The sequence below is a fragment of the Saccopteryx leptura genome, chromosome 2 (genome assembly GCF_036850995.1).
Source record: "Saccopteryx leptura isolate mSacLep1 chromosome 2, mSacLep1_pri_phased_curated, whole genome shotgun sequence".
NCBI classification, from domain to species: domain Eukaryota; kingdom Metazoa; phylum Chordata; class Mammalia; order Chiroptera; family Emballonuridae; genus Saccopteryx; species Saccopteryx leptura.
Window position 1 is genome coordinate 2858550 of NC_089504.1, and position 16830 is coordinate 2875379.

At 67.8% G+C, this 16830-nt stretch overlaps 1 protein-coding gene across 6 annotated transcripts in view; it reads right to left on the reverse strand.

Annotated features, from left to right (window-relative positions):
* RXRA (retinoid X receptor alpha) overlaps positions 1-16830 on the reverse strand; it is a 116017-nt gene that overhangs the window by 50427 nt on the left and 48760 nt on the right. Inside the window, exon 1 of one of the 6 annotated variants that reach the window (XM_066366744.1) lies at positions 15264-15396. The exons of 2 other annotated variants lie outside the window; for them this stretch is intronic. Coding sequence is in view for 1 of the 4 variants with exons in the window: in XM_066366741.1 (XP_066222838.1) it covers positions 13756-13771 (16 nt within the window). In the remaining 3 variants the exon portion in view is untranslated. Of the gene's footprint in view, positions 1-1704; positions 1900-9019; positions 9122-13755; positions 13886-15263; positions 15397-16830 lie in introns of those variants that run through there. 3 more of the 6 variants (XM_066366741.1, XM_066366742.1, XM_066366743.1) reach the window with 3 other exon arrangements.

The following is a 16830-nucleotide window of genomic DNA, read 5'->3' on the forward strand; positions in this document are numbered from 1 at the left end:
ACGCCCGGGCTGACCCAGCGGGACTCATACAGAACCAACGACCTCATGCCCAGGCTGACCCTGCAGGACTCACACAGAACCAACGACCTCACGCCCGGGCTGACCCAGCGGGACTCATGCAGAACCAACGACCTCACGCCCAGGCTGACCCTGCAGGACTCATACAGAACCAACGACCTCACGCCCGGGCAGACCCGGCTGACGGCCCAGAAGCAGCCCTGCAGGACTCACACAGAACCAACGACCTCACGCCCGGGCTGACCCTGCAGGACTCACACAGAACCAACGACCTCACGCCCGGGCGGACCCAGCGGGACTCACACAGAACCAACGACCTCACGCCCGGGCGGACCCAGCTGACGGCCCAGCAGCAGCCCTGCAGGACTCACACAGAACCAACGACCTCACGCCCGGGCGGACCCAGCGGGACTCACACAGAACCAACGACCTCACGCCCGGGCGGACCCAGCGGGACTCACACAGAACCAACGACCTCACGCCCGGGCGGACCCGGCTGACGGCCCAGCAGCACCCCTGCAGGACTCATACAGAACCAACGACCTCACGCCCGGGCTGACCCTGCAGGACTCACACAGAACCAACGACCTCACGCCCGGGCGGACCCTGCAGGACTCACACAGAACCAACGACCTCACGCCCGGGCGGACCCGGCTGACGGCCCAGCAGCACCCCTGCAGGACTCATACAGAACCAACGACCTCACGCCCGGGCTGACCCTGCAGGACTCACACAGAACCAACGACCTCACGCCCGGGCGGACCCTGCAGGACTCACACAGAACCAACGACCTCACGCCCGGGCGGACCCTGCAGGACTCACACAGAACCAACGACCTCACGCCCGGGCTGACCCAGCAGGACTCACACAGAACCAACGACCTCACGCCCGGGCTGACCCAGCGGGACTCACACAGAACCAACGACCTCATGCCCGGGCGGACCCGGCTGACGGCCCAGCAGCAGCCCCTGCAGGACTCACACAGAACCAACGACCTCACGCCCGGGCGGACCCGGCTGACGTCCCAGCAGCACCCCTGCAGGACTCATACAGAACCAACGACCTCACGCCCGGGCTGACCCTGCAGGACTCACACAGAACCAACGACCTCACGCCCGGGCGGACCCTGCAGGACTCACACAGAACCAACGACCTCACGCCCGGGCGGACCCTGCAGGACTCACACAGAACCAACGACCTCACGCCCGGGCTGACCCAGCGGGACTCACACAGAACCAACGACCTCACGCCCGGGCTGACCCAGCGGGACTCACACAGAACCAACGACCTCATGCCCGGGCGGACCCGGCTGACGGCCCAGCAGCAGCCCCTGCAGGACTCACACAGAACCAACGACCTCACGCCCGGGCGGACCCAGCGGGACTCACACAGAACCAACGACCTCACGCCCGGGCGGACCCGGCTGACGGCCCAGAAGCAGCCCCTGCAGGACTCACACAGAACCAACGACCTCACGCCCGGGCGGACCCGGCTGACGGCCCAGCAGCAGCCCTGCCTCAGTCTCTCCTCCAGCGGCCCCTGGCCCCAGGCCACTCCGGGGCTCCCACATCTGTCCACCCATCCACACTGCACGCTCCACCTGACACCCAACTTGCTATGGGACCCAGGCAGGGCCCTTCTCCCCAGGCCTCCCACCCCACCCTGCTTCTAAAGGTCCCCACTCACCAGAACCCACTCAAGAGTGGGGTCCGAGGATGACGAGGGAAGTCCCCAGGGGTTACACTGCGGAGTCGAGGGGTCAAGGACTCCCAGTTCTGGGCTGGGAGGCGGTAGGTCATTTCCTGAGCTGTTTGGCTTGGGTTTTATGCCATATGCAGATATTATTTTCACAACAATGGCCCAAACCCCTTTTGCGGTGATCCTGATTTTAGCAAGACCCTGGCCAGACAGTCCTGGGGCTGTGGCCACCCTGCCTCCGTGCTGGCTGGGATCCCTCCTTCACGCCTCCCCGCTGCCTGCACGTCCAGGGCCCGTGACAGCACTGGGCTAAGCTCACAGATGGACCGGGGCATGGCGTGGCCCGGCCTGGACAGAGAAGCCCAGCCCTGCCTACCTCATCCTCACCCGGATCCAGTCAAAGGCTTTGTTCCCCAGAGGTGAGCCATGCTAACTCAGCGAGGGCTGGTGGTCAACCATGACCCCCAGGATCCTCCTCAGCTGCCCGAGGGCCGGCCCGGCCAGTCAGCCTGTGTCTAGGGCGGGGCAGGGCGGTTCCTGTGAGATCCTCTTGGCCCGCACCCCACAAATGAATCAGGTCATTTGTGCCCAATACAGCTCATCACTCGAGAGGGAACTCCCTCCCTCTTCGGCAGCCAAGGAGAAAAAGGCGCTCAGAGTCACCCCTCTCACCCTGAGCCCCACAGAGGCAGGCGAGGTCCGGTGTCGCAAGGGCCACCTCTCAGAGCCAACACAGACCGGCCTCCGGCCTCAGCAGGGCTGGCCCATGCCAGGCCCGGGGTGAGCCCTCACCAGCAGCCTGGCTCCCAGCTCGCAATGACGCCCTGGCTCCCCAACACCGCCCCTGCCCCAAAGACCCTGCATCACCTGTCCCACCACAACTCGGCTCGTCCACGGCAGGAAGACGCCCCCTCTGGGCCCTCCTGCCACCTCCCACTCGCCTGCCAGGGACCACTGGGGTGGAGGAGCGAGTGTAGGTGACCAGGTGCAAGGCCTGTCCCATCGGCTGGGTGGCCTCAGGCGTGGCAAAGCCTGGACACGCGTCCCCCCACCACAGCCCCGCCGGGTGGGAGGCTGCTCGCAGGACTGGGTGCTCAGACGGCCAAGCTCTGCCCTCCCCGCCTACGCGCCCACAGAAGCCACAGTCGTGTCGGTCACACAGCCCTGGAGTCCAAGCTAAGCAAAGCCAGCTGCCTCCTGGTCCCCAAGGAGGGGGGGCGGGGTCTCACCCACTGGGGGCCCCGAGGTGCACACAGTCGACAGGCGCGGAGCGTGCGGGAGCTGAGCAGAGCCACAAGCAGCAGGCGCCACGTCTGGGGGGGCAGGAAGGGGGGCGGCAGGGGGTGGGGCCAGCTCAGACCAGCCGTGGGCACGCCCCGCCCCGGCCAGCACTGGGGGACATGGTAGCGTGAAGGTGGTTGTGGGGGGGCGGGGGGGAGCATTCACACCGTGAAGAGGGGGGGGAACTGCACGGACTGAGCAGAGCTGCCCCCACCAGCCAGGGCTCTGCTCTCCCCCAGACACGGCTTCCCACCCGGAACTGGAAGGGGCGACCTGGGAGGTCCCCCTCCCCCACTGTACCCCTCAATCCCACGACCGACTGTTCCTTCCGAGCACAGACGTCCTGTCTTCTTGCCCAGTCCCCTGCCCTGGTCCACCTCACAGCCCCCTGCCCTGGTCCACCTCACAGCCCCCTGCCCTGGTCCACCTCACAGTCCCCTGCCCTGGTCCACCTCACAGCCCCCTGCCCTGGTCCACCTCACAGCCCCCTGCCCTGGCCCACCTCACAGTCCCCTGCCCTGGTCCACCTCACAGCCCCCTGCCCTGGTCCACCTCACAGCCCCCTGTCCTGCTCCACCTCACAGCCCCCTGTCCTGCTCCACCTCACAGCCCCCTGTCCTGGTCCACCTCACAGTCCCCTGCCCTGGTCCACCTCACAGCCCCCTGTCCTGGTCCACCTCACAGCCCCCTGCCCTGGCCCACCTCACAGTCCCCTGCCCTGGTCCACCTCACAGCCCCCTGCCCTGGTCCACCTCACAGCCCCCTGCCCTGGTCCACCTCACAGCCCCCTGCCCTGGTCCACCTCACAGCCCCCTGCCCTGGTCCACCTCACAGCCCCCTGCCCTGGTCCACCTCACAGCCCCCTGCCCTGGTCCACCTCACAGCCCCCTGCCCTGGTCCACCTCACAGCCCCCTGCCCTGGCCCACCTCACAGTCCCCTGCCCTGGTCCATCTCACAGCCCCCTGTCCTGCTCCACCTCACAGTCCCCTGTCCTGCTCCACCTCACAGTCCCCTGTCCTGCTCCACCTCACAGTCCCCTGCCCTGGTCCACCTCACAGTCCCCTGCCCTGGTCCACCTCACAGTCCCCTGCCCTGGTCCACCTCACAGTCCCCTGCCCTGCCCTGGTCCATCTCACAGCCCCCTGTCCTGCTCCACCTCACAGTCCCCTGCCCTGCTCCACCTCACAGTCCCCTGCTCTGGTCCACCTCACAGTCCCCTGTCCTGCTCCACCTCACAGTCCCCTGCCCTGCTCCACCTCACAGCCCCCTGCCCTGCTCCACCTCACAGCCCCCTGCCCTGCTCCACCTCACAGCCCCCTGCCCTGCTCCACCTCACAGTCCCCTGCCCTGGTCCACCTCACAGTCCCCTGCCCTGGTCCACCTCACAGTCCCCTGCCCTGGTCCACCTCACAGTCCCCTGCTCTGGTCCACCTCACAGTCCCCTGCCCTGCTCCACCTCACAGTCCCCTGCCCTGCTCCACCTCACAGTCCCCTGCTCTGGTCCACCTCACAGTCCCCTGCCCTGCTCCATCTCACAGCCCCCTGCCCTGGTCCACCTCACAGCCCCCTGCCCTGGTCCACCTCACAGTCCCCTGCCCTGGTCCACCTCACAGTCCCCTGCCCTGGTCCACCTCACAGTCCCCTGCCCTGGTCCACCTCACAGTCCCCTGCCCTGCTCCACCTCACAGTCCCCTGCCCTGCTCCACCTCACAGTCCCCTGCCCTGCTCCACCTCACAGTCCCCTGCTCTGGTCCACCTCACAGTCCCCTGCTCTGGTCCACCTCACAGTCCCCTGCCCTGCTCCACCTCACAGTCCCCTGCCCTGCTCCACCTCACAGTCCCCTGCTCTGGTCCACCTCACAGTCCCCTGCTCTGGTCCACCTCACAGTCCCCTGCCCTGCTCCACCTCACAGTCCCCTGCTCTGGTCCACCTCACAGTCCCCTGCTCTGCTCCACCTCACAGCCCCCTGCCCTGCTCCACCTCACAGTCCCCTGCCCTGCTCCATCTCACAGCCCCCTGCCCTGCTCCACCTCACAGCCCCCTGCCCTGCTCCACCTCACAGCCCCCTGCCCTGCTCCACCTCACAGTCCCCTGCCCTGGTCCACCTCACAGTCCCCTGCCCTGGTCCACCTCACAGTCCCCTGCCCTGGTCCACCTCACAGTCCCCTGCTCTGGTCCACCTCACAGTCCCCTGCCCTGCTCCACCTCACAGTCCCCTGCCCTGCTCCACCTCACAGTCCCCTGCTCTGGTCCACCTCACAGTCCCCTGCCCTGCTCCATCTCACAGCCCCCTGCCCTGCCCTGCTCCACCTCACAGCCCCCTGCCCTGGTCCACCTCACAGTCCCCTGCCCTGGTCCACCTCACAGTCCCCTGCCCTGCTCCACCTCACAGTCCCCTGCTCTGGTCCACCCCACCGGTCCCCTGCCCTGGTCCACCCCGCTGGCCCCCTGCTCTGCTCCACCTCACAGTCCCCTGCCCTGGTCCACCTCACAGTCCCCTGCCCTGGTCCACCTCACAGTCCCCTGCCCTGGTCCACCTCACCGGTCCCCTGCTCTGGTCCAGCTCACCAGTCCAGCATCAGCGGGGATGGCGACCCGGGGCCACCCCAGAGGATGGGCCAGCCCGCTGCCTCCCTCTCAGGCCTCTCCCTCCCACCAGCTGTCCCGGGCCTGCCCTGGCACCTAGCTCCTGGCCCCCAGAGAGCCCCGGCCCCACCGAAGCCCTCTCACCCCCGCCCCAGGCCTCGCCCTCCCCTGCAAAGCGCCGGAGACCAGCACCCAGGCCCTGGCCAGAGCCCCCGGGGCCCAGGCAAAAGCAAACACACACACACCACCCAAACCTCAGCTTCCTTCCTCCGCACGTGGCCGGCCGGCAGAGAGAGCCCAGCGGCGGGGAGGAGGGGTGGGCGCCAGCCCCACGGCGGGGACACCAGCCCAGAGCTGCCCTCTGGCCTCGGCCAGTGGCCCCTCCCAACCACTCACATCCTGGCTGGGCTGGGGGGGCAGCGCAGAGACCGAGGACCCCACCTGGGCCAGCCAGCTGCTGCCACAGCCTGGTCTGGGGGTCTGGGGACAGGGTGGGGAAGGGCCTCGGGGGCCCCTCTGACAGCCACGCCTGACAACGGGCACTGGGGACTGTCCGCCTACCTGAGCAGCCCCCACTGGGAGGGGCATTAGACCCCCCCACCCCACCCCACCCCACCCCGCCCCACCCCACCCCGCCCTGGCCCTACCCCCCGGGGCACCCTCAGGGACAGGATGAGCCTCTTCAAGAGCACCACTGTCTGCCAGGCCCAGGGCTGACACACTGCCCCACACTGCCCTCGCTTGTAGTCCCTGGACAGGCAGAGAACGCCAGGGAGGTCAGAGCTAATCCGAGGTGGAACCACCCCCCAAAAACCATGACCAGAGAGTTGAAGATGGCCAGAGCCAGAGAACCTCCCACGGGACCCCAAGACTGCTGACCGCTAACTTGGAAAAGCCCCAAGTAAGCCCAGGGGTCTCCATCAATCACTCACCAAGTCCAGCACCGCCCGCCTCTCCCAGAGGGGCCTGAGGCCGAGGTGCAGATGGGGGCACTGTGCCCCACACAAGCCTCCTTGTCCAGCCCTACCCAGCCCCCAGCCCTCCTCTCCAGTCAGTGTGGTTATTTGCCCCTCTCAGCCCCAGCCACTGGCCCGCAGCGCAGGCACAATCACTCCCTCTGGGTTTTCCTGCCAAAGACACCTCCTCCAGGAAGCCCTCCCTGCCCCTGCCAGACAGAATAGAAAACTCCAGACTAGACACCAGTCCCAGCCCCGAAAAATCCCCTCAGAGCACACAGCCCCTGCCCTACAGGGTGCCAGCTGAAGTCTAAGCCCATCACCCCAGACTGAGGCTCTGGACCCACACCCTGAGCCCTCGTCAGAGCCTCTGCAGCCTCTGACCTGTTCCAGCAGCGCCCACCTCCTCCAGGGCCCCTGTGCCCAGCCCAGACCAAACGCTGTCCTTCTTCAGAGCGGGGTCCACACTGGCCCTGGCTCCAAAGGTCGGAATTTCCCCTGAAGAGCTGCGCCCAGCTCACGAATCTGGCAAGAGGCGGCACCAGCCTGGACCCTGGCTCTGCCTGCCCCGCACGGGTCTGCACCACGCCCCAGAGGGGGGCGCATCACTCCCCAGAGGGGGGCACACCACTCCCCAGAGGGGGGCGCACCACTCCCCAGAGGGGGGCGCATCACTCCCCAGAGGGGGTCTGCACCACTCCCCAGAGGGGGGCGCACCACTCCCCAGAGGGGGTCTGCACCACTCCCCAGAGGGGGGCGCACCACGCCCCAGAGGGGGGCGCACCACTCCCCAGAGGGGGTCTGCACCACTCCCCAGAGGGGGGCGCACCACGCCCCAGAGGGGGGCGCACCACTCCCCAGAGGGGGGCGCACCACGCCCCAGAGGGGGTCTGCACCACTCCCCAGAGGGGGTCTGCACCACGCCCCAGAGGGGGTCTGCACCACTCCCCAGAGGGGGTCGCACCACTCCCCAGAGGGGGTCTGCACCACTCCCCAGAGGGGATCTGCACCACTCCCCAGAGGGGGGCGCACCACTCCCCAGAGGGGGTCGCACCACTCCCCAGAGGGGGGCGCACCACTCCCCAGAGGGGATCTGCACCACGCCCCAGAGGGGGGCGCACCACTCCCCAGAGGGGGTCTGCACCACTCCCCAGAGGGGGTCGCACCACTCCCCAGAGGGGGTCTGCACCACTCCCCAGAGGGGGTCTGCACCACTCCCCAGAGGGGATCTGCACCACTCCCCAAAGTGGGTCTGCACCACTCCCCAGAGGGGGTCGCACCACTCCCCAGAGGGGGTCTGCACCACTCCCCAGAGGGGGTCGCACCACTCCCCAGAGGGGGTCTGCACCACTCCCCAAAGTGGGTCTGCACCACTCCCCAGAGGGGGTCGCACCACTCCCCAGAGGGGATCTGCACCACGCCCCAGAGGGGGTCTGCACCACTCCCCAGAGGGGATCTGCACCACTCCCCAGAGGGGGTCTGCACCACTCCCCAGAGGGGATCTGCACCACTCCCCAAAGTGGGTCTGCACCACTCCCCAGAGGGGGTCGCACCACTCCCCAGAGGGGGTCTGCACCACTCCCCAGAGGGGGTCTGCACCACTCCCCAGAGGGGGTCTGCACCACTCCCCAGAGGGGGGCGCACCACTCCCCAGAGGGGATCTGCACCACTCCCCAGAGGGGGTCTGCACCACTCCCCAGAGGGGGTCGCACCACTCCCCAGAGGGGATCTGCACCACTCCCCAGAGGGGATCTGCACCACTCCCCAAAGTGGGTCTGCACCACTCCCCAGAGGGGATCTGCACCACTCCCCAGAGGGGGGCGCACCACTCCCCAGAGGGGATCTGCACCACTCCCCAGAGGGGGTCTGCACCACTCCCCAGAGGGGGGCACACCACTCCCCAGAGGGGGTCTGCACCACTCCCCAGAGGGAGGCGCACCACTCCCCAGAGGGGGTCTGCACCACTCCCCAGAGGGGGTCTGCACCACGCCCCAGAGGGGGTCTGCACCACTCCCCAGAGGGGGTCTGCACCACTCCCCAGAGGGAGGCGCACCACTCCCCAGAGGGGGGCGCACCACTCCCCAGAGGGGGTCGCACCACTCCCCAGAGGGGGTCTGCACCACTCCCCAAAGGGGGGCACACCACTCCCCAGAGGGGGTCTGCACCACTCCCCAAAGGGGGGCACACCACTCCCCAAAGGGGGGCGCACCACTCCCCAAAGTGGGTCTGCACCACTCCCCAAAGGGGGGCTGCACCACTCCCCAAAGGGGGGCGCACAGCCCCCACCCCTCCCGGGATCCACTGTCTCCGCCACAGAGCGGGCAGGGGGCACCGATCCTCAGGAGAAGGTGGGACCCTGGCCGCTCAGACCCCTGGGACGCCCAGGAACACCGACCCCCCTTCCCCTCCCCCCCCAGCAGGTTTCCAGCTGCTCCGAGGGGGGGCCAGGGCGGCGTCTGCCCCTTGGGAAGCACTGACCTGGGAGGTCCAGCTCCTCCCGGCCCGCCAGCCTCCCAGCCTGGTCCCAGAGCACAGCCTGGTGGGAGGCGGGGTCTCACAGGGCCGACCCCTCCCGGGCAGGAGGCCCCCCCACCCTGCTCTCCCGGCCACGGCAGGTTCCCGTGCCAGGCCAGCGGCATGCCTCGGCACGCCAACCGTGCCGCGCCAGGCCCCCCACCCCCACTCCCGGGACCGGCGTGACTCACAGGGCCGGCATGCCGCCTCCGGCCCCCACCGCGGGCGGCTGCCCTGAACACACACACCTGCCCAGACTTGACGCCAGCCGACGGCAGGACGGGCCTGGGAACCGCATGTCCCCAGCACGGTGACGCTGGCCAAGCAGAGCGACACAGAGTGACACACAGCCCCTGCAGGGCGGCACCCCGTCCTGGAGGCCCACCAGGGGCCCAGACCCCCTCACCCCCTCTGGACGTCACCCGGCCCAGAGATGAGCCCCTGACAGGCCGGGCAGGTCCACGGGCCCCAGTCCCCCACAGGCCACAAGCACCTGCATCTCAGTGGTCAGTGGTGAGTCAGGACTGTCTTGTCACCTCTGAGGAACGGGGCAGCAGGAGGGAAAGTGGACAGGAGAGCGAGTTCCTGCCAGTGGGCAGAGGAGTGTGGGCAGCCCCTCCCAGGGGTCGGCTCCAAGAGGCCAGCGCAGGCCCAGGACACAGAAGGGCCCCCAGGCGGCAACGTCCACCGCCCAACTCGCCACCCTGAGGGCAGGGGCTCCTGCTGACCATCGGCCCCAGCGGTGGCCCCACAGACAGCCAGAGAGCAACAAAGGCCTGGTCCCAGGGGTCTCCCAGAAGCCCAGCCTGGACTCCCTTCACGCCCTCCCTAACCTCCCCCTCCAAGGGTCATCCGTGCCACAGGGAGTGGAGAGACACTGGAGGGCAGGGACGCAGCCAGTGCAGGTGAGTGGGGTCCAGGAAGAGCAGTGCAAGGACAAGCAGTCAGCAGAGGGAACAGCACGCACAGATGTGCAGAGGGGAGAGGCCCAGGAGGCTGGCCCAGGCGCTGTGTCAGCAGGACAGTGACCGAGCAGTGACTGCCTTTGCTGGCTGACAGAGAGGGCGGCACAGGTCCCCCACCCCCACCCCCACCGCCCAGCAGGAAGAACGGGGGGGGGGGGGAGGCTCAGGGCCCCGCCCCGAGACAGAGGCAGGGAGGCACAGGTCCCCCCACCCCCACCGCCCAGCGGGAAGAACTGGGGGGCTCAGGGCCCCACCCCGAGACAGAGGCAGGGAGGCACAGGTCTCCCCACCCCCACCCCCACCGCCCAGCAGGAAGAACGGGGGGGGGAAGGCTCAGGGCCCCGCCCCGAGACAGAGGCAGGGAGGCACAGGTCCCCCCACCCCCACCGCCCAGCGGGAAGAACTGGGGGGCTCAGGGCCCCACCCCGAGACAGAGGCAGGGAGGCACAGGTCCCCCCACCCCCACCGCCCAGCGGGAAGAACTGGGGGGCTCAGGGCCACCCCCAGGACAGAGGCAGGGAGGCACAGGTCCCCCCACCCCCACCCCCCCAGCGGGAAGAACTGGGGGGCTCAGGGCCACCCCCAGGACAGAGGCAGGCCTCTCTTCCGGGCACAGGATGGAGCCGGACAATCTGACTTGAGGAAACAAAACAAAGTCACAGCCAAGGGCAGCCCGGCTCTCGCCCTGCGTGCAGCTGGGGGCCACCCGTGGCAGGACCTCCCACTGCACTCCTGGAGACAGATGGACACGCAGTCTGCGCATGCAGAGCAGCAGGAGCAGAGCAGCTGGGCAGGCAAGCGTGTGTGGGGCCGAGGCTGCCACCGCTGACCGGGAAGGAGCCGTCCACCGAACCTGGCAAACCCCAGGCCTGAGCTGGTCAGGGAGGCAGACAGAGCCCCACCCATACCGGCCCCGGCACACGGTCTGGGCTGGGTATCGACGGGGATGGGACCAGGGCCTGTTCTCTGGTCACCCGACAGCCTCTATAAAGCAGCAGGTGTCCTCACCCCCCCCAGGCCATGTCCCCCATGGGGGCAGGCCCCTCCTTCTCTCCCCACCACCTTCTGGACACAAGATGGCACGGCCCCCGCGGGGGGCAAGCATTCAAACGGCTTGGGGGCCAGGAGCCCACACGGGCGTGGGGTCAGTCCTATGCACAATCATCACTCGGCAATGCCCGCAGCGGACACGGCACCCTCAGGCACCCCTGGGAGCTCGGGGCCCCACCTGCACAGCCTGCGCCTCCCTCGTCCTGCCCAGAACCAGCGGCCGCTGCCAGCTTCCTGCAGACTGTGCCCCGATCCCCGGAGCAGACAGCCAGGATACAGCCTGCTCACTGCCCTCAGCACCGCCACCTGCCCGCCATCCGGGACCAGCACGGTGGCGGGACCCTGCGGCCTCACTCCACAGGGGTGGCCACCTGCCTCCTGGCTCAGCCCCTCGGGCGACAGAGCAGGGCCGGGCTCAGCACCGTCGTCACCTCCCAGACCTGACGGGCAGGACACGAGTCTGTCCGGACAGCAGGAGCCTGTGACCAATGAACACACACACACAGTCTTAGAAAGGAATCACGCCCCAGAATAAAAAGTTACATCTCCAGAACACGGGCTCCCCACCACCCCGGCAGTACGATACAACGGAGCTGCGTGTGGACGAGGACCAAGACCCAGCGCCGTCCATGCCATCTGTCCGACCAGGGACAGGATCGGGGGCCGTCTCCCCACGCACTCAGCAAGCCGCTGTGAAGGGCCTAGCCGGGGGGAGGAACCGGGACACCCCCGCGACAGCGGCCACCCCCCCACGTGCTGTGCTACAGCAGCCCCGGGTGAGTCCGGCCACCGAGGCCAGCGGCCCGCCACGGCCACTCAGCCGGGCCCGGTCACAGCAAACCTGACAAAGAACGAGCTCTGCCCCCTCGCAGCACGCGTGGGACGAGACAACAGCGTGGACGGGCTGCGTGGGGAGCACCGGCCGCTCAAGAGCCAATTCAGTGAGTCCAAGAAGAGACACGGCCGCACGGCAGAGGGCAGCTGGGTGCCCGGGCGCGGATGGAGCGGCGCTCGCTGCGGGCACATGGCGCCCGGGCACCCAGCTCCCGAGAGGCCTCAGCCCCACGGCCCTGGAGTGAGTGGAGGCCAGGCTGGGGCTCCCAGTGCAGAACCCCACCCCACAGCACCTGCTCCCCGGTCAGGCGGCCACGAGGACGAGCCACGATGCCTGCACTGGGGGACAGCACAGGGAGGTGTCCGCTCCGCCCACCACTGACCCTCCGGTTGAGAGTAGTCACCACCAACTCCGCCGGGGGTCCTGGGAACAGAAACGGGGCTCCCAGGCTCCCACAGCTCAGAAGCAGAGGGTTTGGGGTTCTGCCCCCGACCAGGGTCCCTGGTCCCCTGCAGCCCCTCGCCAGCCCCCCGCACCCCGGCCGGGGCCACAGGGCCTCCAGGAGGACCTGACCAGCATCCAGCAGCCTGCCTGGGACTGTCCCCAGCACAGAGGCCCCTGCCCTGGGCGCCCTGGCACACGCACCTTGACAGCCTCTCTCGAGAACCCCGCGAGCACTGCTGTCTCTCTGCAGTGATGAGGCTCAGGGAGACAGAGTCCAACCTGCCCAGGGCCAGACGGCTGGCCACGCACAGGCCAGACTGTGGGGCCAGGGCTGCCTGGGCGCAGGGTGCAGGGGAGGGGGCGGCACCGTGCGGTGGGGGAGGGCAGGTGAGCGGCGTGGGGCAGCGAGGGGCCGATGGCAGGGGCGCTGGGGAGCCCTCCGCCCCGACGGGATGGACGCCCCTCAGACAGGGTCAGTGCAGACAGACATCTGCACACATGCCCGCCTGGGGGCCCAGGAGCCCCTAGGGTCCCCCCCACACACACACACAACGTCTCAGCCCAAAACGCCCTCCGCGTGGTGAGCCCTGCTTGAGAAGGGAGAACTGTCACCTCCACAGGACCCTGGTCCTGGGGCCAAAGTGTCCTCCGCTGGCCGGTCCCACCAAGAGGCCACCCTCTTCTCCACCCCGAGAGGGGGAGTCCTTCCTTCCTATGGGACATCCCAACTCTGACAAAAACAGAACGCCTGCGTCCCGTTCCTGTGTGAGGAACACGCGGTGCCGAGGCCCGAGCCCTCTCGGCGCCGGGAGGGAAAGGCCGGGCCGGCGGCCACCTCGGGCGGGGAGCGCGAGGGCCGCTTCCCCTCCTGGTCCGGCGTTGGTGACAGAGCTGCAGGCGGCTGGTCGTCTGGGTTCCTTCACGGGGTGGGGGGCGTTTCACAGCACCTCAGCGTCTCCGTGACCCGCCACTCGCACGAATGCGCCGACCGCAAGCGTGTGCCAAGACAAATGCAGACTTGGTTTCCTCTAAACCCCACCTACCCGAGAACCCCTCACACTCACACCCCCCACCACGAGTGGGAAGGAGCCCCGGGGGGGCCTGGAGCCTGTGTCCTCGGCTGAAAGACGAGCCGGCTGACCCAGCAGCCCGTCTGCACACACACACACACACGGTCCCGGGCTGACCCCGCGGTGAACCGAGCTAGCTCTGGGTCGGGGCCTGCCTGCAGCCTCCCCAGCATCCCAGGGCCAGCCCAACCCACCGCTCCAGGAAGGTGAGGCCCACCGGGGGCCCCTCTGCCTCCTCCTCGGCCCTCGCCCACCACCCACACCCTGACTCCCACACTGCCCCTGCTCTAGACCCTGGGAACCGGGTCTTCTCCAGACACACACCAGCTCTCTCACCTTGAGGCTTGGACATGCCGTCCCCCGGGCCAGGAACTCCCCCTAACACATCTCCTGGCTCCCTCCAATCCAGCTCAAGCAACACCTCCTCCTGGAAGTCCTCCTGACCCTCTCAGCCAGGACAGAGGCCTCTTCTACTGCACGCTCTCCGAGAGTTCTCACCACCCTGGCAGGTGTCCCCAGCCTACCTGTCTGAGGCTGCCAAGGTCTGGGGGCCCCGAGGGGCAAACCCACAACTGGTTCATCAGGCATCCCTGGGGCCTGACATACAACAGGTGTCAAATAAAGGCTTACTAAATGAATGGACGGACAGGGTGGTGGCAGGAGCTCTGGGACAGGGCCAGCGCAGGCTGCAGGATTCACCACAGCCCTTAAAAACCAGCCGAGCAAGCACCAGGCTCAAAGAGACCCCAAGAGACTGACAAGCTGTGCAACCTCAGCAGGTTAGGCAACCTCTCTGAGCCTGTACTTCCTCTTCTGCAAAGAGGAGTCACAGGCGAAGGAAGTGGCTAGGAGGCAGTGGACGAGTGACCACAAAGCTGGCCTTTCCTCACCTGTCCCCACAGGTGACAAACACAGGTGGTAAGGGTGCAGGCAGCCGTCAGCCAGCAGACCTGGGTTTGAGGCCCAGCTGCCTGACTCACAGCCGGGTGGGGCCACGGGCATCTGACGCAACCGCGCTGGGTCGCCGTGGCCTCGTCCTCAGAAAAGGGACAGTGCCTCGGCTTCAGTTCCCTTCCCACGTCACAGAGCGCTTGCGGACGGGGCATCCACTCCCTCGCTGCCCTCTGGACTAGGAAGAGGCAGATAAGCAAGGCCAGGCCCCGCCCAGGGACGCCTAGTCCAGAGTCAGACAGACAGACAGACAGACAGCCTTTTCCAGGAGTCCAAAGGGCCCAGTCGCTGGTATTGCAGGAGGAGGTAGCATTTCTGTCCAGGTGCAGATATCCAGGGGGGCTTCCTGTAGGAGGCACCACTCACCTCCCTCCAACTACAGCACAGGAGACGCCTACAACGCCCCAAACCAAACCCTGGGCTCTCTGTACACAGACCTACGTAAAACGACCCCACGATGACAGCCGCTCACTCCAGCCACATACCCCGCCCGGGAAGGGGGCAGGCAGACTCAGAGGACCCTGGCAGCAGGGGGCACAGGGCTGGGGTCCAGCTCCGCCTCCTCCCCCAGACCTCGGCGGTCATCAGCGCCGCCTGTCCGGGCAGCCGTGTTCTCACCTGGAAGACGGGCTGGTGACATCTGAGGGCAGGGCTGTCTCAGAACATGAGCAGCGCAGGCGGAACACGGTGCCCGGCACACAGTAGGCGCGCAGCTGCTGAAGTCGACAGGCAACAGCTACGACTCCTGGCACACAGAGGAGCCCGACAAGCCAGCACCGCCCCGGGGTCACTGTCCCGGCCCTTCCCGGCCCTCCCAGTCCCGGCGAGGGTGCGGAGGGCCCCTGGAACCCCACCGCGTCCGCCCCACCCGACCACAAAAACGGCTGCCTTACCGGAGCCCGTGTTTTCAGGACGCCGCTCTCCGCCGGCCCTGGCTTGGCCACCTCGCTGTGTGGCCCGGGGCCAGCCCCTCACCCTCTCTGGGCTCCCACTTCCTCATCCATCCATAAAGACTCCTCGCCAGCCCCTCCCTTGCTGACAGGCGACAGGCAGGCATGACCACAAGTTCCTAGAACCCCCTGCCCCACCCAGCAGGGGACCCAGCCAGGGACATGGGTCCTGAGCCCTCTGCCCCTCCTTCCCTCAGACAGCCAGCTCCTGAAGCAGACAGAGCCAGCTCCACGCTTGGGCCGTCCGAGCCCCCTCAGTTGGATCAGAGAGCCCCAGCTACTCCCCTGAAGTCACACAGCTCAGAAAGGCAGAGCCAGGTGCGCCCCTCCCCCCAGCAAACACTCCCACAGTCTGTCTCCTCCCTGTCTGACCTGGCAGAGTCGTGGCCTTGCCCATCCAGCGGCCTGGACGCTGGCTCCCTGCTCCGCGGCCGTGGGCCCCACTCCGCCTTCCTGAGCCCGTTTCCTTTCTAGACACTCAGCATGAGAACGGCCCCCCAGAGGTTATGGAGAGGGCACCACAATCCCCCAAAATCGAGTGCCTGGAGCACAGTGGATAAACAACGCGTGTGTGGCCATTGTGGTCACAGTCTGCCCGCCACAGGGCAGTCCAGCCACCAGGCCCTGCTCCGGCCCAAGGGACAAGGATGCCCCCCTGGGCTCCCATCGTCCCCGGGATGGGGGAGCTGGCCCAGTAAGGAGCCTACAACACCCCAGTCCACGCAGTCCCTTGGAGGACTCAGGAGGCTAGCACCCTTGTCTGCCACCTGACTGGTGTCTGCCCACCAGGCTGGCAGGAAATCCTTGGCCTTAGGGAGGCAACGCCCCAGACTCCACGTCCTGGGTTCAAATCCCACCCTCCACTGCAAGGCCACCTGACCTCCCTAAAACGGGCAGGTCACGAGGATCACGTGGGCACGTGGGCCCAGCGTAAGAGCAACGCTGCCCTGACGTCACCACCTCTTCCTTCGCCCTGAGCAGCAGTGGGGGAGGACACGGGGAGCCAGCCACCCCAAAAAGGAGGTCCAGGCTGGGCCTAGCACCCCGGATCCTGACACCCAGTCCTGTGACAGGCTGGCAGGATGTTGGGAAACCCACAAGCTCTTATTTCAACACCGCCAGCCACGTCACCGCTGGTTTCCACACGCTGCAGCCCAGCGAGGGCCACTGCCATCTCTGCTGCCCACCCAGCCACCTGGCCACGCGAGGCGGAGGTCAGCCTCGGGCTCCAGCTCAGGCACACAGCGCCCCTCGCTGAACCCCAACTCGGGAGGGATGGCCCTCGTCCTCAGGGACTCACGAGTCAAGGGTGGGGCCGTTTCAAAGGTGCAAAGTCCCCCCCACACACACACACACAGCCCGCTTCCCATGATGCTGGGCCAGGCCACCAGCCAGTGAGTCTGGGCCACCAGGCCAGGAATGGGCCACCAGGCTCTGCTCGGGCCACCAGCCAGTGAGTCTGGGCCACCAGGCCAGGAATGGGCCACCAGGCTCTGCTCGGGCCACCAGG